This window comes from Odocoileus virginianus, chromosome 20 (genome assembly GCF_023699985.2).
Source record: "Odocoileus virginianus isolate 20LAN1187 ecotype Illinois chromosome 20, Ovbor_1.2, whole genome shotgun sequence".
Lineage (NCBI taxonomy): Eukaryota > Metazoa > Chordata > Mammalia > Artiodactyla > Cervidae > Odocoileus > Odocoileus virginianus.
Genome location: NC_069693.1, coordinates 9,533,797 through 9,555,563, shown reverse-complemented (window position 1 = coordinate 9,555,563; position 21,767 = coordinate 9,533,797). Strand labels below are relative to the sequence as shown.

The 21,767-nt window shown below is 41.6% G+C and overlaps 1 protein-coding gene and 1 pseudogene across 1 annotated transcript; both read right to left on the bottom strand.

Moving 5' to 3' along the window:
• Nucleotides 1-9,271: 9,271 nt before the first annotated feature.
• ZNF285 (zinc finger protein 285) lies at nt 9,272-17,677 on the bottom strand. Its single transcript, XM_070451579.1, is given in 6 exon segments — nt 9,272-10,166; nt 10,168-10,704; nt 10,706-10,910; nt 13,310-13,436; nt 14,098-14,155; nt 17,627-17,677. Coding segments are annotated over 5 exon segments (1,779 nt in total). The 5' UTR covers nt 14,113-14,155; nt 17,627-17,677.
• A 314-nt stretch (nt 17,678-17,991) lies between these two features.
• LOC110137018 (large ribosomal subunit protein uL30 pseudogene) lies at nt 17,992-19,408 on the bottom strand (annotated as a pseudogene).
• Nucleotides 19,409-21,767: the final 2,359 nt, after the last annotated feature.

Genomic DNA, 21,767 nt, shown 5'->3' with positions numbered 1-21,767 from the left:
CCTAGCCTTCGAAAGGGCTGGTTGCTATACTGAGCCTGTGGATTGTATTTTCACAGCATCCCCGCTCGGAACGAATTTCGTAACCCCGCCTCCCTGGAGCCGAAACGTTTCCAAACCGAGAGCGCTCTACTGCGCAATTCTGTATTTTTTCCAGCAGACAATGCATTAACATCGCCTTTTCAGAGCGTAATTGTCTCTGGGATTATTAAGAATTCAGTATTTTCTTTATGCTTTATATACTCTCTTAACTATCTACAGCGTTTCATTATTCAGTTATTCAACCATTATTTCAGTAAAGGATCAACTTACTATTACTTGAAATAAAATACAATAAAAAGCTTAAGATGCCTGAGAAAGCTTACTGAAAACACAATCATTTACATAGCTTTCTTGGTCTTTTACAAACTATTCCTTCCAGACTAGACAACAAACAAATTAAAATGAGGTTGGGGACTGCAAATAGCTTGGTTCAATTCCCAACTCGGGTTCTTAGTAGTTGGATGATCTCAGCTAGGAAAATTATGCTGAGTTTCAATATCCTTTTTAAATGGGCAGATAACCCACCTCCCTGGGCTTTTGTGAGATTAAATGTGATTTGTATCAAGCCCTTAAAATGGCTATTATCAGTATTATTTATGCTCAAGTATTCCTCCTACCCACTCCTATTCTATTCAACAAATATTTAAACATGTAGCAGAATGTGTAATAATTATTAAAAGAAACTTCTCCACTGAGAAGAGAGATGATATGGCAAAAAGAAGGATGCTAAATCCTATTCAGGCTGAGGTTCTGCTGCTAGGACCTGGAATCATTCAATTCTCCTTCCTATAGCCCTCTTCAAGTTAGGGCTAAGAAAGGAAAGGAAGCAGGAAGAAATTAGAACTCTATATCCCTTGTACACACACACTATCCTGGAGACACATACCAACTCCACTTCTGAGACAGAAAATGAATCCAGAAGGAATCAAGGAATAGCCCAGATTCCTGCAGGGATCAGAGGGCTAGTAGTACTGCAGGTGGAAATCTGATCTCTTCCTGGACTCATACAAGTTTTCAGGTAACTGAACATCTGGAAGCAAGATCGCCTGGAGAAGTGTCAATGACCTCAGATATGCAGATGACACCACCCTTATGGCAGAAAGCAAAGAGGAACTAAGAGCCTCTTGATGAAAGTGAAAGAGAGTGAAAAAGCTGGCTTAAAACTCAACATTCAAAAAACTAAGATCATGGCATCCAGTCTCAACACTTCATGGCAAATAGATGGGGAAACAATGGAAACAGTGAGAGACTGTTTTCTTGTGTGCCAAAATCACAGCAGATGGTGACTGCAACAATAATATTAAAAGATGCTTGTTCCTTGGAAGAAAAGCTATGATTAACCTCAACAGCATATTAAAAAGCAGAGACATTACTTTGCTGATAAAGGTCTGTCTAGTCAAAGCTATGGTTTTTCTAATAGTCATGTATGGATGTGAGAGTTGTACCATAAAGAAAGCTGAGCACCGAAGAACTGATGCTTTTGAACTGTGGTGTTGGAGAGTCCCTTGGACTGCAAGGAGATCCAACCAGTCCATCCTAAAGGAAATCAGTCCTGAATATTCATTGGAAGGACTGATGCTGAAGTTTCAATACTTTGGCCACCTGACACGAAGATCTGACTCATTGAGAAAGACCCTGATTCTGGGAAAGACTGAAGGAAGGAGGAGAAAGGGATGACAGAGGATGAGATGATTGGATGGCATCACTGACTCTATGGTCATGTTTGAGCAAGCTCCAGAAGTTGGTGATGGACAGGGGAGCCTGGAGTGCTGCAGTTCATGGGTTCACCAAGAGTTGGACATGACTGAGTGACTGAACTAAACTGAACATTCCTCAGGAAATACATTAACTAAAGAAACCTTTCAACCTTTTATTTGTGACTATCTCATTTAACTCTCCAAACAATTTTACTAGGTAGGTAATGGCATGCCCCTTATTTTACAGAAAACGAATCCCACCTCTTTTAGGTCATCACAGAGCACTAGGTTGAATTCTCTGTGTACCCACAATTCTTGATTATGCTCCCAGAATTCCCCAGGAGATAATGGTCACACCATGCCCCTCTACAGAGGCAGTTGGCCACCTACACAAAGTTGTTGGACTACACATCCCAGAACCCCCATGTCATTGCCTTCCTAGGACAGAAGGTCAGCTACTACCCTTAGAGCCTGGACTACACTTCATATGATTCCAGAGCACAGTCAAGCAACTTGATTAAACATGTTCACTTATTGAATAATCAATCTAATTTTTCATGTATTTACTTGCTATAGCAATTGCTTCTTTTAAAAACTTGCCTATTCATATCCTTTGTAGTCATATCCATATTCCTATTGGGGTTTTATTATCTTAAGATTCATGTTAAGGATTTTAATCCATTTTCTAGCACATATGCCAGTATATGTCAAATAGGTTAATATATGTCAAACAGGTCAATATTTTAAGCACAGTTGACTGTCTTTTATGTATGCTGCCTTAACATTGGGAAATTAAAATTGTTTCATACATAATTGATTATTGTTGGCTGGAGCTTTGTGCATCCATAATGAGCAGCTTTTTCTGTGCGCAATTACTATTCCACATGTTTTAAAATTAACTTCATTTAACTTCCACAATCCCACTGAGTAAGTACTATATAATTATACCCCAGCGACTGATTCAGAGATTAACTTGCCCAAAGTTATAACACTAGGAAGTGGCCGTGCTAATTGCGAATCAAGGAGAGGCTCGGGGAATACAGAACCCAGGAGTGAAGTGAAATGAAATGAAAGTTTTAATCACTCAGTAGTGTCTGACTCTTTGCGACCCCACGAACTGTAGCCCACTAGGCTTCTCTGTCCATGGCAAGATTCTCTAGGCAAGAATACTGCAGTGGATTGCCATTCTTTTCTGGAGGGGATGGAACCATGGTCTCCTGCATTGCAGGCAGATTCTTTACCTTTGAGCTACAGGGAAGTCCAAAATTTGGCTAGTGGTCACAAGGATAGTGCGTGCTCAGTCGCTTCAATGATGTCCGACTCTGTGCAACCGCATGAACTGTAGCCTGCCGGGCTCCTCAGTCCATGGAATTTTCCAGGCAAGAATACTGGAGTGGGTTGCCATGCCCTCCTCCAGGGGATCTTCCCTACCCAGGGATCCAACCCGTGTCTCTCCTGGGTCTCCTGCACTGCAGGCGGGTTCCCCTGGGAAGCCCACCCATCAAAAAAGCCATGTGTTATACCAGCCCGCTCCCAACCAACTGCTCTGCAAAGGCTAGGATTTTCTGCCGAGAAGGAAACGCAAATGCTTCTAACCCTTGTCACCCACCGACCATCGCTTCTCTTCCGGGACCACTGTCGGCCCCTTGCCTAGACTGAGCAAGCGCGGAGCTGTTACTGGGATTCAAGTCACCACTGCATAAAGGCAGTGATGGCCGCAACCTCCCGTGAAACGGAAGTTCTTCCGAGTCACTTCGCAGGTTCCGGAGACTCTCCGAGAGGGCAACACCCCGCACTCCTGAATAGGAAATGTTGTTGATTGCACGAAACTTCTGAACTATAGTTCCCAGAAACCCCAAAGGGGTATGGGAGGTATGGGACCACAGCCCTGCCTGTCTGGGGTGGAACTGCTTCCGACTACACCTCCCAGAATCCTCTGCGTGGTAGTGATTCCGCCTTCCCTCCACTATTTCTTTGGGTTAAACTCAGTCTGAGTCGTTTAAGCACGGTTAGCATTTGGCCTTTTTCTTTTTTGTAATTTTTTTTTTTTCAATAAAAAACTAGAACGTGTGGATTTAAAGGAAATATAGATATTTGGGGGGGGGGGGGAAGAGAAGCTTCTCACATGTAAAGAAAATGAACACGTTAGCAGGAAAGCTATGCCTATGACAAGAAGGCTTGCTCTGTGCTGCACTGGACGTCGACCTTAAGGAACATAGAATCTCCGACTTGGTTTGACTCCATTGTCTCTATATATGCCTGTATTCATCTACTTCTGACTTTACTGTCCAGCATATACTATTTACTCCAAGGTGCCAAGCACAAGGAATTCCAAGCACAGGCCATGAAACAAACTGCCTCCTTGTTTCTGACAAATGAGAAGAGCTGCATGGGCAAAGAACTGGAGAAAATACTGTAATAGGGGAAAAGTCTCTTTCCTTGGAATTTTTTAAGTTCAAACTCAAGCTTTCCTTTGACTACTCCTCTATTGTTCTTTTTGATACCATATATTTGCTATGAATATTTCTTTTCTACCAGCCTTTTTAGACAATGTGAGGTCATTATTATTTAGGGCTGGGGGATAGGTAAGTTGATGTGGGAGATGGAGTCCATATACCTACAAATGAAACTACAGGAAGTATGTACTTAGCACTTTCCTCTGGGCAGGAAATAATTTAAAAAATGAAACTTCTAAAAATAGTACATAAGTATTGAGAATAGTAACATGAAGTACTAAATACATATAGGTTAAATTCAACACTTATCAACGTTATGCCACACTGGCTTCATGTATCTCTTTAAAATTTTGTTACTAAAGAATTTTAAGGACTTCCCAGGTGGTGCAGTGGTAAAGAATCTGCCTGCCAATGCAGGAAACACAAGATATGCGGTTCGAGCCCAGGGTCAGGAAGATCCCCTGGAGCAGGAAATGGCAACCCATTCCAGTATTCTTGCCTGGGAAATCCCATGGACAGAGGAGCCTGGCGGGCTACAGTCCATGGGTTTATGAAGAGTCAGACATGACTGAGCACACTCATAAAGAATTTTAAAGCAGTCTTTAACACTATCATTTCCTTTCAAATGTCATATTGCTTAAAAATAATAATATTTTACAGCTGGTTTACTCCAGCAAGTATCCAAATAGATGAATTCATTGTATTTGATTGCTATCTCACCTGAGGCTCATTTATTCTAAAACTATATCCTACACTATTTACAGCCACCACCATCTCTAATGTCCTTGAACTGTTGGAGAAACAAAGATGTCAAATTATGTGTCTGAATTCTGGATTTGTCTATTGGCTTCTTGTACTTTCTCCTCAAAATTTCTAAATGTCCTATAAGTAGAATTTTTATTTAAAGACTATCTTAGATACAGGTGTTTTTTTTTTCCTTTTGGCAAAAACATGTCATAGAAGGGAATGGAAATATTTGAACATGAAACATAATCTGTTCAAACAAAGCCAATGCAAAGCCTGGGCAAGTTTCTGAAGAGAAAAACCAAAAGAAATAATAGCAAATATGTTAAAAACACCTACCTTAAAACAAGGAAACCATTACCACAAATCACATCTCATGGTCCTCTATATTACAGATTCTATCTTTGTGAAAGGAAAGAGAATATTTGGTAATCTCAGCTTTGAAGTTTCACATATATTAAACAGGATAATATAAAAGCAAAGATTTTTCAGATGAGGAAAATAACTTGGAGAAAACATTTCCTATGTTAGACGTATCCCCACTTGTGTTAAATCCCCCAAACAAACCTTGCAGCAACACTGAAAAGTGAAATGTAGAGCAATGGTGGAGAATTGGTCCCAGTGCTGCTCTGCATCCTACTCTTGTCTATTATAGATCATACTTAATCTTTTATAAGTTGATGTTTTCCCCAAACAATATGTGAAAACTTATAGGTCTAAATCATTTTAATGGTTGATATTATTCCTTTCTGTGGGCTTCCCAGGTGGTACAGTGGTAAAGAATGCACCTACCAGTGCAGGAGACTCAAGAGATGCAGGGTCAATCCCTGGGTCAGGAACATCTCCTCAGAGAAAGGAATGGCAACCCACTCCAGTATTCTTGCCTGGAAGATTCCATGGACAAAGGAGCCAGGTGGGCTATAGTCCATGGGGTTGCAAAGAGTCAGACACACCCACACATTATTCTATTATATGAGGATGACATAATTTGCTCAATCTCTTATTCATGAAACTTTAGGTTGTCTGCAGTTTTTATTATTGCAAATATTCTTAGAAAACCATCTTTTCCAACCCGTGCAATCATGTCTTAAATTCTGAGCAGTTGCATTAGTGGTTGAAAGATAATGCTCCTTATACACTTTGATACATATATGTAAAATCCTCTTCAGAAGTGTTACACCTGTTTTTTTTTTTTTCACTAATATATGATAAGGATGCTAACTTCTTTCTATTCCCTTACTGACACTGAGTTTAGCTAATATTTCATTATTGCCCACCTGAATTGGTAAGAAAGTAATACTTCAGGGATGGTTTTATTTGCATTTGAATGGCTGTTTCATATACAAACAATAACTGGTATGAAAATGTAACGTAAAAAAAAAACTAAAAGGACTTCCCTGGTGGTCCAGAGGTTAAGAATTCACTTTGCAGTTGCAGGGGTTTCAATCCCTGGTCAGGGAATAAGATCCCCTGGGCCACAACTAAGACCTGATGCAGACAAATAAATATTATTTTAAAAAGGAAAGAAAACTAGAGATAAAATATGATCAAAATAAACAAACAGATACAAAAATACATCATTATTGAAGATAAAGATACTGTAAAGGTATGTCCTCCTCCAAAATCCAGCTATAATCCCAAACTGAATCACAGTTTTGGTAGGAACTTGACAAAATGAGCACCTTCTAAAAACCCATTATTAAACAAGATGCTGAGAAAGAGTGGTGTCTGCTTCTAACAATGGACACTTTGGCTTGGCCCTCTGTAAGTTATTACTCACTTCTGTAAATGTTAGTTTTACTTAATTTTAAAAAAATTGTATTTAAGGTGCAAGCTGACTAACTTTTTTGCTACACATTATCAAGTTTCTCTACTGCATGGGATTTCTTATGGTATAGACTGCACTTGTGGTCAACGTTTTACCACATGTACATCACTTGGAACACTTCTATGATGAATGGCGATTCTCACTGAAGAATTACTACCTAGACCATTTAAATGTCTGCACTGCCACAAATTGGTGCAAAGATTCAAAAGTTTTAAACTCTGAATTCTATAGTTGCTTTCTTGTGTGGATGCTAGTGACTGTGAAGTTTGTTGCTATTAAATATCTCTGTACTAGTCAGGACACCCTAAGAAATGTTGTAACAAATAAACTGCCAAAATCTGTCAGTTCAGTTTAGTTGCTCAGTTGCGTGGGACTCTTTGTAACCCCATGGACTGCAGCACACCAGGCCTCCCTGTCCATCACCAACTCCCAGAGTTTACTCAAACTCATGTCCATTGAGTCGGTGATGCCAACCATCTCATCCTCTGTCGACCCCTTCTCCTCCCGCCTTCAATCTTTCCCAGCATCGGGGTCTTTTCCAGTGAGTCAATTCTTTGCATCAGGTGGCCAAAGTATTGGAATTTCAGCTTCAACATCAGTCCTTCCAATGAACACCCAGGACTTATCTCCTTTAGGATGGACTGGTTGGACCTCCTTGCAGTCCAAGACTCTCAAGAGTCTTCTCCAACACCATAGTTCAAAAGCATCAATTCTTCGGCACTCAGCTTTCTTTATAGTCTAACTCACTTCCATACATTACTACTGGAAAAAACCATAGCTTTGACTAGCAAAGTAATGTCTCTGCTTTTTAATATGCTGTCTAGGTTGGTCATAACTTTTCTTCCAAGGAGTAAGCGTCATTTAATTTCATAGCTGCAGTCACCATCTGCAGTGATTTTGGAGCCCCCCAAAATAAAGTTGTTCACTGTTTCCATTGCTTCCCCATCTATTTGCCATGAAGTGATGGGACCAGATGCCATGATTTTTGTTTTCTGAATGTTGAGCTCTAAGCCAACTTTTTCACTCTCCTCTTTCACTTTCATCAAGAGGCTCTTTAGTTCCTCTTCACGTTCTGCCATATGGGTGGTGTCATCTGCATATCTGAGGTTATTGATATTTCTCCTGGCAATTTGATTCCAACTTGTGCTTCATCCAGCCCAGCATTTCTCATGATGTACTCTGCATATAAGTTAAATAAGCAGGGTGACAATATACAGCCTTGACGTACTCCTTTACCAATTTGGAACCAGTCTGTTGTTCCATGTCCAGTTCTAACTGTTGCTTCCTGACCTGAATACATATATCTCAGGAGGCAGGTCAGGTGGTCTGGTATCCCTATCTCTTTAAGAATTTTCCCCAGTTTGTTGTGATCCACACAGTCAAAGGCTTTGGCATAGTCAATAAAGCACTAGATATTTATCTGCAACTCTCTTGCTTTTCCGATGATCCAACAGATGTTGGCAATTTCCTCTGCCTATTCTAAATCCAGCTTGAACATCTGAAAGTTCACAGTTCATGCACTGTTGGAAGCCTGGCTTGGAGAATTTTGAGCATTACTTTGCTGGAGTGAGATGAGTGCAATTGTGTGATAGTTTGAGCATTCTTTGGCATTGCCTTAAAAATCTCAGCAGTGTAAGACAATAAATGTTTATTTCTCATTAAAAAAAAATTCCAACACAGATACCCAGTTTTCCCATTATTCCAGTTTGGAAGAAACAGCCTACAAGATCAGCACAAGTAAGGAAAAGCCTAGAGGACATCACAAGATGCTTTTGCAAAGGCCAGTCCAAGAAGTAGCCTAAATCACTTCTGCTCACACTCCACTGGTTAAAATGCAATCACATGGACCCATCCTTAACTGCAAGGCCTGCTGGGAAATGGAGTCCTTACCGTGTGCCAGAAAATAGAACCAGTAGGAATATGAATACATATCAGTGTCTCTGCCACACCCTTAGAATATCACTTCCATAGAGACTCTTGACTGTATGAAGAATCTAATGGATTTGAACACCTGAGTATGGCCTAATTCTTACCATACTAATAACACAGCTTTCATTTCTGAGCACTGTTTTGAATGTTCTTAGCAGAGAATACATTTCTAGAGGAGATTCTAAAAACAAACAAAAACAAAAGCAAAAACACCTACAGGTTTTGGCTGGACTGAAGTTCTTGCTGGCCCCATCCCAGTTAGAATTTCCTTCCTGGGCACACCCATTAATGGAAATTTGACCTCTAACTACTGTCATTGCCACAAACAGCCCATTTGTCAAGAATCACTTTCTTGGCCTATGACAGCTGATAGGCATTTCAAGGAAGGTGTTGACAGCCACAGTAGTTTCCTGGAATGTCCTTAAGAAACATGTGCTTTAGTGCTGCATGCTGACATCATGGGTGGCAGTGTTCCTGTCCTTTGCTCCTCCAACCCTCCCAATAGCTGAATAAGTGTCTATCATCTGGAACACCTAGAGTGGCTTCTGTTTTCCTCACTGAACCCAGACCAGCTACATTTATAATGTTTCTGTCCTCTTGCGCAGTCTTAGCTGAGTAGGAAAGTCCAAGCTATATATTTCCTGAGCCTTGTCGTGCTCATGACATGCATAGTCCATCTCATCCCTATGAACTCTCTAATGGGCAAGAAGATATGAATTACAACTGATGCCCTCCCCACACTTCTTACACTAATAGGGCCTCTCTCCTGTGTGGACTCAGAGATGAACGTGAAGATCTGAGTTCCAACTGAAGCCCTTCCAACACTTGTCGCATTGATATGGCTTCTCTTCGGTGTGATCTCTCTGATACAAGTGAACATAGGAGCTGTAACTGATGTCCTTGCTACACACTTGGCACGTGTAAGGCTTTTCTCCTGTGTGAACTCTCTGATGAGTATGCAGAACTGAGCTGTAGGTGAAAGCCTTCCTGCACACATCACACTTGTAGGGTTTCTCCCCAATGTGGACCCTCTATTGAATGTGCAGGTATGTGCTTTGGCTGAACCTCTTCCCACACTCATCACACCTATAAGGCTTCTCCCCCATGTGCAGCTTCTGGTGAACTTGGAGATCTGAGCTGGAACCGAAGCATTTTCCACACTCGCTGCATTTGTAGGGTTTCTCCCCTGTGTGGACCTTCTGATGGACAAGAAGGTTGGAGCTCTGATCAAAGTCCTTCCCACACTCGGTGCACTTATACGGCCTTTTCCCACTGTGGACCCTCTGACAGATACACAGGAGTGACCCGAATCTGAACCCCTTCCCACACACATCACAGGTGTAGGGCATCTCCCCCGTGTGAACTTGGCGATGGTTGTGAAGAGAGGAATTGCAACTGAAGCCCTTGCCACATTCCATGCATTTATAGGGCTTGTCTCCTGGAGGGCCATTGGGATTCCTAGGAAGGTCTGAGTTGTCTGCAGCCCTGAGCCCACTCTTGACCTTCACAAGTTTTCTCCCCTGAATGGGTTTTATCGTGAACAGTACGCTCTGAGCTCTGGCTAAAGTCCCTTCCATACAGATGGTGTTTATAAGATTTTCCTCCCATGTGAGCACTGTGATGAACACGAGCATCATCTGTGAAGCCCATTCCAAAGTTATTACATCTGAAAGCATGCCACACTGCATGGACCATGTGACTGTGTTTGACTGTTGACTTTATAACCAAATGTTTCCCACAGTTGGTGTATCTACAAAGTTCCTCTCCTTTACATTCTTGGGAATCATCATAATCACTCAAGGTCTGAAGGGAGCTGTCATCACACCAAGCACATCCATCCAGTTTCTCTTCTATCTGCTTTCTCTGAGGATTATGGGGCTCAGTCATTAGGTTGCCTTTCTTCCAAGATTCTCGGGTAAGGACCTGTGTTAGGCTTTTCCAAGCTGTAATGTCTTGATTTTCTAAATAAATGGCATTTATTACATGGTTTTTATTTTCAGAAATCTTAGAACACTCCTGTCCACTCTTCACAGAGGGAAATGTCTCCTAAATACTGGGGACAATCTCCTTGCAGATTCATAATAACATAATCATGACTCACGATCAATTCACTGATCCTTTGGTTCCAAATCTGTCAAAAGTAGAGCACTTCTGGTGAGAGGTAACTCAAGCCTTTTCCCCAAAGGTTCATAAGGTTAGGGTTTTTAATCCTGTCTTCTATGAGAAGAAAGAGAATTTGGCTAAGCAAACAAGTAAATCATCTATCCAAAGGCTCTGAGGATATGAAGCTGGGTGGGATGAGAAGTTGCCACTGGATCCTAGTTGTATATGAAACAATTAGAAACCTAGTCATTCTAATCTGTGAGCTGCCAATCAAAAACCACTGACTGCAGATGCATCAAAAGAAATACTGGAAACAATTTATAAAGGAAGAAATTCACCTCTCTGCTATTAGAGTCATCCATAAAAAGACTTTAGTCATTTTGCTAATTTGTTTTTAAGTAAAGGATTTGATATCCATGACCTCTAAAGCCTGTAGTTTTTTACAGCAATATTTAAAAATAAATTTATCTAGAATAACTTTGCTTCCAAAATACACAAGCTTTTATAGTTTTTAAGCACATATTCCCTGTGAGACAACTTTAAAACTTAATAAATCTCTGTGTGGGTACTTCTGTAAGAATTAGGTACATCTGTGAGGCTTTCAAGGGAGATGCTGTACATATTGAACCACACTGAAATGGAATGCACCCTTTATATACTTAAAATTTGTTGTTCATTGTAAATTCATTTTCAACATTTTCTTGGTTATTGCTGTTTCTGACTGAAGGGGTGACTATACATTAGAAAGAATCATCATAGCTACTACACCATATGACTCTTTATTTATTACATGAAATGAAGTTAGAAGAACAAAAATATGTAAAAAACAAAACAAAAACCCCAAACATAAGGGGAAGGTTCCCATATGATTCATGTAGTGTATATAATAATGGAGTTCTGGACATGGTGAGAGATATAAAGGACCACAGAGACCTTCCAGGATCCCGCAGAAGGTTGGAGAAACAAGCAACAAGTCCTCTCTCCTAACCAGTCCTTTCCTTTACATCAACTATTAAATGTGATAGAACTATCATGTATATTTGTGTACAATCTGCACAACTGTACACAGCTGGCCTACAGCTGCAGTGGGGATTGAAATGGGGATAATATTGTGAAATATAAGACATGCTTTTTATTTTCCCGAGGTTCTCTGGCTTTGTGAAGAGACAAAATCCATCAAGACCCTGTAGTCCAATTCCCAACTTCTCCCCTTTGAGGTTATTGCAGAATCTCTAACAGCCATGGCTAGGAGAATGGGCAGTGTGGAACTGTTCACAGCCTGGCACCCAGGGAAGCAAGACTGTATGAAAGGTTCATAAGAAATAGAGGGTTGATGGTCACAACACCTTGGCACCCAAAAACAGGCTTCACAAAATGTCACAAATCTCACCTGGACATTGCTTCTAGTTCAAGGTAATTTTCTGATTCATTTTATTGAGTGACTTTGGTTCATAAAGTGGTGTCAGAGGAAACAGGAACAGGCTTAAAGCAGTAGTTTTCCAACTGTTTGGACTGTACCCATAGCAAGAAAAGCATTTACACTGTGACCCAGTACCTACACAGAGACACAGACCAGAAACTAAAATACTGTGATCAGTTGAGACTTACCTCACCAGGTGCAATGTACTCTGATAAATCCTTTTGTGTTCTAGTCCATGGATTTGTTTTGCTTTTTAAAAACTGCTAGCTATGACATGGTCACTTGATTTCAGGACTCACCAAGGGGGTCAGTCCTGCACATTTAGGCCAAGGAGCCCTGTTTGCAATTTATGGACACAGCAGTACTTTATGTCACCTGGTTACTACAAGCACAGGGCTGAGGGTCAGACTGGGAGGTTCAAATCCTAGTTCCTCTGACAAGCTGGGTGATCCTGGGCAAGTTACTCGTCCACTCTGTGCCTCAGTTGTTTGCTCGGTAGAAGGGAGACAATAAGAGCAACTATCTCGTAAACTAAACTGAGGTCATAGATAGCTGTATACAGGGCTCTGAGAAATTGAAGCTAGGATAGATATTGATCAGCAAGAGAGCAAATAAACGGACACTCATAGTGTACTGACTACCAACCAGATCCTAACTTGGTTCCTTTAATACCAGTCTGTCCAAAACATTGGTTTAAAAAAGAAAAAAAGCCACATTGGTTTTATTCTAGACACAACCAAGGGACCAAGGCCTTGATAATGTGAACTTCCTCAGTCTTGTTCTGGAAAATATGAGGGAATGAGAGCCTAAACGTGTGATGAGATCAGCGTAAGCTTGCCAACTGCATCAGATGCCACAGGCAGGGGGCACAGGGCGGGGGAGAGCTCCCTCACCCAACCACAACTCACAAGGGACCACCTGCTCACAGTTATCTGCTAAAACTCATTAACTGCAGGTTGTCATCTGCATGTGTATCTCTTAGGAGGTTTCCCTTTGTGCTCCAACAGGAATATTCTATCCAGTTTGAAGCTGATCACTTGAGAAAATGGGACCAGTGGTTTGATGCTTAGTTACAGGGGCTTGTTGTCCTCACCCACGGAGACCAGGGTCCTGAAGTTCTCCAGCATCACGTCATGGTACAGGTTTATCTGGGCAGAGTCCAAGAGTGCCAGCTCTTCCTTGGAGAAGACCATGGCCACGTCCTTGAAGGTCAAGGTTTCCTAAAACATCAAGCACATGCCACGTTCATCATCTGCACCAATGACTTCTGGAAGAAGAGCTACACTGGAAGCTGCTGTACCAGTCATTAAGTTTTTACCTTTTTGCTCCAAATCCTCTTAGTTCCCTGACCAGGAATTGAACCTGGGGCCACAAGTTTGAAAGCATGGAATTCTAACCCCACCAAAGAATTCTCCAAACCCTTGCTTTTTTTTTTTTTTAATATTTATGTATTTGGCTGCCTTTCAGCATGCTGGTTGCGCCACAGCATGTGGGATCTTAGTTCCCAGACCAGGGATTGAACCCACGTCCCCTGCATTGCAAGGTGGATTCTTAATCACTGGATCACCAGGGAAGTCCCTTACTCTTGATTTCTGTACTTATCTCTCATGGCCCAGGGACAAGCAGCTCATCGACTGGCACTGGTAAGCAAACTGAACTTGGGAGCAGCCCTGAACCAGACAGCGTGACATTTCTGAGCCTGTTTCTTAATTTCTCCAAAGGGAATAATAACACTACCTCTCCCAGCTGTTATAAATAAGGTAAAGTGCCTACCACACAGAAGTCTCTCAAAAATTGCTGACTTCCTTTTGGAAAATAGAGATATCCAGCTCCTCAGAATGGACATGGCATTTAAGAGAAAGAAAGAAAACTTCAGCTTACCTGGAGCTTGATCATACTGTCTTCCTCTTAGAGAGAGCAGGAGCCAGAGAAACCAGAACTGCAAAGAAGAGAGAATCCATGAGACAGGGGGTTTAAGAAGTTGTGAATAAATATTGGTTCCTTCTGGGCTGGACAGTTTTCTCACACATTCTTTTTATTTTTCCAAGATGTCTTTTCCTCTTGTCTCACTCTCACCAAACCAAATTCCTACCTCCTCAAACCTCCCGCCCACCAATCCCATCCCAGACACCTGTATAACTCCTATCTCTTTCCTCAAGCTCTTGGGTCAAACTGCCACATTTTTTTTAATATTTTTTTTTTTTTTTTGGTTGTGCTGGGCCTTAGTTGTGGCACACAGGGTCTCCCATCTTGATTGCAGCATAGTTGTGGCATGTGGAAATCTAGTTCCCTGACAAGGAATTGAACCTGGGCCCCAGGAATTGTACTGGGAGCTTGGAGCCTTAGCTACTGGACCACCAGGGAAATCCTGCCATTAGTTTTTCAACATAATGAATTTGAGGGGGACACAAACATTCAGACTACGGCAGGTACCACTTCTATGACAGCATTATACTGCAGTGGCTTAGTGGCCTTCTGCCTCTGTCTCTAAGCTCAGAGAGAGACAGGGGCTGCATTCCCTCATGTAACACATATCTATTAAGTGCCTACTGGGTGCCAGGCAGTGATGTGGACCCTGAAGATACCATAGTGATCAATGCTATGGAGCAAAAGATTAAAAAAGCAGGGAAGGGGGACTGGGACTGAAACAGGGTGGTCAGGAAATGTCTCACTGAGGTGATACTTAATGAAGTAAGAGAGTGGGCAATGCAAGTATGTGTACAGAGCATTCTAGACAGTAAATAGCAAGTGCAAAGTCCTTGAGGTGGCAGCATGCACATGGTTCAAGTGAAGTGAATGTGGGAATGAGCAAGAGGGAATGGAATGCAGGTAAAGGGAGCCAAGTGGTAGATGCTGTAAGAACACTTGAAGGTTTGGGCTGCTAGTCTCATTAGTTAGAAGTAATGGGAGGATTCTGAACAGAGAGGAGTGACATGATTTAACTTAGGTATTAGCAGGACCATGCTAGCTGGTGTGATGAATGGACTGCCAGTTGGGATTGACATTTATATACTATTGATGCTATGTATGAAATGGACAACTAGTGAGAACCTACTGTATAGCACAGGGAACTCCACTCAATGCTGTGTTGACCTAAATGGGAAGGAAATCCAAAAAAGAGGGGACATATGTACAGCTGATTCAGGGCTCCCCTGGTGGCTCAGACAGTAAAGAATCTGCCGTCTATGCAGGAGACCTGGGTTCGATCCCTCAGTTGGGAAGACCCCCTGGAGGAGTAAATGGCTACCCACTCCAGTACTCTTGCCTGGAGAATTCCATGGACAAAGGAGCCTGGTGGGCTACAGTCCATAGAGTCACAAAGAGCCAGACACAACTGAGTCACACACACACACACACACACACACACACACACACGTACATAGCTGATTCATTTTGCTGTACAGTAGAAGCTAACAGAACATTGTAAAGTAACTATACTCCAAAAAAATGAACTTTAAACCCCCACAAAAACAGAATAGACATACAAAGAATGGACTACCAATGGCTAGAAGGGGAGCAGGAAGACTCGTTAGGTGGTTTTCAGGAAATCCCGGTCAGAGATGGCATTGCCTTGGATCAGGGAAGTGGAGGTGGAGGTAGTGAGAAATGGCAGGGACTAAGATTTATACCGATGATCCAGCCAACAGGATCTGTTGATGGTTTGCATGTGGGCAGAGAAAGGAAGACAGGAGAAGAATCCTCAGCCTCAGTTACTGCAAAGACAGAGTGTCCCTTGACAGAGATGGGGAAGTCCATACGAGGGACAGGTTTTGTAGGGAGGATCAGAAGTTCAGTTTTGGCAATAATAGGTTTGAGATGTTGAAAAAGACACCAATATTCACTATTCAGAGATAGAAATATTCACTATTCAGAGATAGAAATATTCAATATTCAGAGATAGAAATGAAAAATTGTCCCATTTACAAGGGACAAAAGATATAAATGACCAATGCATCACCTTCACTAAGAAAGGAAGAAAACTACAGAATTTTATTGAAAGATCTGAAACTCTGCACCTTGGAGCTCACAGGGACTCCCAGGGCATTGGGGTCTAGTCTGAGGGGGGATTTCCAAGGTCTGGCCCCACAGACTATGTGCAACTAAGAGGAAAATCCAACCTTCCTATGCTTCAGGCATTTCCTAGCTAGTTAAGTGGAAAATTGTTTCCAAAATATTGTATTATGGAAATTTCTAACATATACAGAGGCAGACAGAACAGCACGGTGAACCCCCATGTACCAGCCACTTGGCTTAAACCATTATTAACATGTGGTCACTCTTGTTTCAACCACACCTCTACCCATTCCCCACACATTCCCATACTATTTTGAAGCAATTTCCTGACATATTATTTTATCCACACATATTTCAGTAAGTAGTGCTAAAAGGTACGAAATCATCTTTAAAATGTTAATATTACACCTCAGTAATTCTCTAATTTTATCAAATGAAGAGTCAGTGTTCAAATTTGTTGACTGCAGTTTAACAATTAACAATTTTTCTTATAATCCTCAAAGATAGCACTCTCTGTCTTCATACTGTATTCAGAGACATACTCCTGGACCGAACATACAGAGAAGGGATGTACAGTTTGAGTTGCTCCCCCTCAGAACTTTCGCCCTAAAGTCAAGAATGCCCCGCTGGAGACGAGCTGCCACACCCCAAACGCAGAAGCCTTTAGAAACTAAGTTTCCAAGGATGCACGGTGCTGAGCCGGAATCGCCCCTCCGCCGAAAGGAGGAATGAACAGACCAAGCTGTCCTTCCAATCGGAGCGGACCCAACTGCTTGGGTCAATCCCTCTCCCCATCAGGGAGGGAAGGTGTGTGGGGGTGTGTGTCGCTCAGCCCTGTCCGTGTCCGACTCTTTGCGACCCCGTGGGCTGCAGCCCGCCAGGCTCCTCTGTCCTCTCCAGGCAAGAATACTGGAGTGGGTTGCCATTCCCGTCTCCAGAGGATCTTCCTGACCCGGGAATCGAACTCGGGTCTCCCTCATTGCGGGCACATTTTTTTTGCTGACTCAGCTACCAGGGAATAACCCTTCCCATCAGGGGCGCTTGGCCCAAATCAGCATCTCCAAAACCTGAGCCCACGCCTCCTGTCCCCGCCTGGGTTCAGAGATGCACGTGCCAAGACTGACACCAACCCTGACCCGGAGTTGCACATCCTACAAACCTGCAGAGGCACCACCTCGCAAACCAGCCCAAGCTCCCCACCCCCGACCCCATTCCAGGGAGGTCGGGCCGAAGCTCCTCACCACTCCACCTCGCCAAGGAAGTCCTTTTATCGGTCACTAGTCCCCGCTTCCAACGCCTCCCATTCCAGTTCACAAGGTCGGGTTACAGTTTCACAACCCCCATCCCCCATACACAGTGACACCTCGGAAGGGGGCGCGGTCCGAGCCACACTCACCTCAGCGCCCCACACAATGTTGCTTACAGCACCCGTCCCGGACCATGGCGCATGCGCGAGGTAGCCTGTGGACTACAACCCCCAGAAGCCCCTGCGTGACACTAGGGGCCGCGCCAGGTCGCTCTTGGTTCACGGTCCTGCAGGGACCACCTGGACTCTATCCTTATTAAATAGTAACAACAATCACAGTAGTGATAAAATAACAGCGAAATGTTAATAATTTTTTGAAAATCTCTCTCTACCCAAGATAAAAAAGAAGAGTGAAGAGTCAATGTCTTAACACCTAAAAATGAACACTTGTTACATTTTAGTGAAAATCTTTAAAGGTACTTTAAAGGATATGTAGACATATCCTTTACTTTTTTTGTTTTTGTTTCAATTGTTTATTAACTGACCAGATTACAAAAATAATCCTGGTAGATACCTTAGTTCATCCTTCTAATAAGCCTGTTGATCTGGTCTTCCCTGTTGCCAGCAGCTCCACCTTCTACGAAATGGGTGGTCTTTTTCTTCATTCCACCTCGTGGAGAAGACAGTCTAAAGGGCCACAGGACGTTGTTTGCTTCTTTGAAACGTTTTCCAATGGTATAGATCTCATGAATCAGATCCTCCATGCAGATGATTCCGTATTTCCCAAGAGATCGAGCAATCAAAGCGTTGTCTGTCAGGGCAATTCGCTTCTTGTTGATTTTGCCATAACCAAGCTTGTAGATCAGTTCATTTATGGACTTCAGATTTGGGTACCAACATGCAATGTATGGCTCCACAATTCTCAGCATGTTAATTGAAGCCTTGTTGAGCTTCACAAAGGTGCCATTAAAGATCTGCCAGAGGAAAAGGAAATGTAGCGCCTTTCGAACCTTCAGGCTCACACCGTTGATACCTCTGATCCTGATGACAAATGCCAATTTTGGTTCTGCGGATACATATAAGTTGCCGGCTTTTCGTGCCATCCTAGCCATTCGAATTTCTGTACGTCTGCCTGTATTCCTTGTGGTAATGCTTAGCCTTTTCATAGATAAGCTTCCTCCTCGCCTTTGGAAGCATCTTTGGGGCAAACTTCTTTCTCAGGCGCTTGATCTTAAGCTCTGCGAAATTCTTTCGCTTTTTCTTAAAGGTTTTTGGCACAGCAGGAACCTTCTTTTTCTTCTCTTCTGCTCCCTCCATGGTTCTAGCCGGGAAAGAGGCTATCCTTTACTTCTATAAATACACAACTTTTCAATTAAAATTTACTTCTCTTTTTTTTCAGGGTTTGTTTCCATTTAAGGAGACTCTGGGAAATCTTCCACAGGGCATCTGACATACTCTGTACTTTTCCCCTTAGGAGAAGCAGAAAGACATATGAACTAGTCAGTAGGTGGTGTCCTTTATCAGGGAATTGTAGGAGTTTGGGGTTTTCTCTAAAGAGATACATTTCAACAAATTATGAAAACTTTCACATTCTTTTTGAAATTTCCCTTGTAGGGACTTAATGCTTTTTCTCATTTTAAGGTTTCTATTAAACATCTTCATTTTTCAATGCCTTAAATTTGAATTGGGATTGAATTGGGCCTTAAAATTAAATGAGGATTATATTAGAGCCTATAATTCTGACCTATAAAGAGTAAAAAACAAACAAAACACCCAGAAAATGGATGAGAACCATCTCTGTCAGCTCTAATTCTAGATTAGACAGTTGGTGATTAGCAGGAGCTGAAAGGATAACATCCAATGATAGGTTAACATCGAAACTTGGGGCACACAAAGAGAACGGTGAAATAAATGCTTTGGCCTGTCTCTTGTCATTTGATGTCTTGACATTTCAGTTTCACTGTGACTTTTTAAAAAATCTAGTAAAATCTACCAGAGAGATGAGTCACCCTAAATTATGGCAGAGCCTAAAAGTCTTTTTTTATCAGATGGAGAGAAGGATGGTTTCTATAATATGCCTCAGTAATATTTGTGATAAATAGGTAGATCCTCCATTTCTGAATTAATTTATCCTCTTTAGCCCCTCCTCTCTGACCTCATCTTCCATTACTTCCTCACTTACCCATTCTGATCCAACCATATTGGGCTTTGTGTTATCTGTCAAACCTGATCACTGTTCCTCAGCTGGTATGTTCTTTACCTCAGTGGCCACAGTTTGCTTCACCTTCTTTATTCTTTGCTCAAATATTACTCTCAGCGAGGTAGTCTATTATTTAAAAGTGCAACAGTCCTGGGCACTTCATCACCTGCCTCACCCCACTTTCCCTTTCCCTTCAGGTACTTATCACCTTCTAAAATGCAGGCAAGCATACCTTGTTTTATTGAACTCCAGAGATGCTGCGCTTTTACAAAGTGAACGTTTGTGGCAAGCCTGTGGCAAGCAAGTGTATCAACACCATTTTTTCAACAGCATTTGCTCACTTTGTGTCTCTGTGTCACACTTTGGCAATTCTTGCAGTATTTCAAACTTTTTCATTATTGCTGTATTTGTTAGGGTGATCTATGATCAGTGATCTTTTAAAATTTTTTTTCTTTTGTTAAAAACCTTTTATTGTGATCAGTGATTTCTGATGTTAACTGTTGCAGAAAGATTACAACTCACTGAAGACTCAGATGATGGCTAGCACTTTTTAACAAGAGTATTTTATTTCTTATTTTGGCTGTGCTGCATGGCTTGCAGGATCTTAGTTCCCCAACCAGAGGTTGGGTCCACAGCAGTGAAAGCACCCAATTCTAACCACTGTACCCCCAGGGAATTCCCCAGGAAAAAAAGTATTTTTAAATTAAGGTGTGTATATTTTTTTAGATATAATGCTATTGCATACTTAATAGACTACAACAGACATAAGTTGTATGTACACTGGGAAACCAAAAAAATTCATGTGACCTGCTTTACTGCAGTATTTGCCTATAGCAGTGGTTTGGAATCAAACCTGCAAATCTTTGAGATATGTGTGTCACTTAGATTCCTTTCCTTGCAGCCTCAGGTAGCAGAAAGGGACTCAGCCCACCCCATGCCTCAGGTCTCCTGAGTCATCCAGGTGGAGATATCAGACTGGAGTTATGGTGCACCGTCCTCTGTTGAAGCCAGGCTTATGGGCTCCCGGGTCCCAGAGGGCCAAAATGTAGGACAGAAGTACTAAACAGGTCCTCCCAATGATCCAGGACATCTCATCTTCTACCAGCCGACAAAAATGATGCAGCCTCTGAAAGTATCTAAATCACAAATTTCACAGTTCACTTGTATACCTTACATTTGGTACTAGGTACTAAGTGAACAGTAGAAAAAGAAAAAAAATTATAGAGTTTATAACATGGATCCTTGACTACATGGGATTATTCCAGGAGACTAATTTTTTTTTAAACAATAGCTTTACTGTTGTTATAAAATTTATGTATACTTTTTTTAATAAACCTGTAGAAGTCCATGAAAGTATTACAGACCCTGTATTACATCTGCTAGAAATAAGCACTTATGATACTGACCTTTCACACATATTTTTCTTTCTCTTTATAAACACACACACACACACACAATATTAAGAAAATGGGGTCATAATATACTTGTCATTCTACAAGTTTTCCTGTTCTTTAAATAGTTTGTAGGCAACTTTAGATGTCATTACAGGTGTGCCTGAATGTTTTTAGTGGTTTGTCCTCATATACATATGCCTTAACTTACTACAACTGGAGAATTAACATTTGTGGGGTTTTCCTGTGGTTAAAAAAAAAATTCTGAGCTTGGCCATATGCATACATCTTTTCCCACATGTGTAACTATCTCCCAAGTATAAATTATTACACACTTATTGCCACTTTGAAGGTTACACAAATTGAATTTGAGGCACTGACAAATTCTTTCAAAAAATGCTACCTATTTTCATTCTCATCAATAAGTGCATAAGAGTGCATATTTCCACAGCTCCATGGACATGGCTTTGGTGAACCTGTTTTACCACTGCTGTTCTGTGCTGGCAAGTTAAAAACACTATTTCTGAATTTTAAAAGTGTATGAATATTTGTCTTATAAGTTAAAAATAACCCAACCCTCTATGAAATGAAATGGGTAAAAATATATTCATGATAAAGGTAAAACAAAATTCTAGACATATATTTAAGAATATTCAGAACTATCTTTTAAAATCTCTAAAAAATATGACTGAAAGATCAT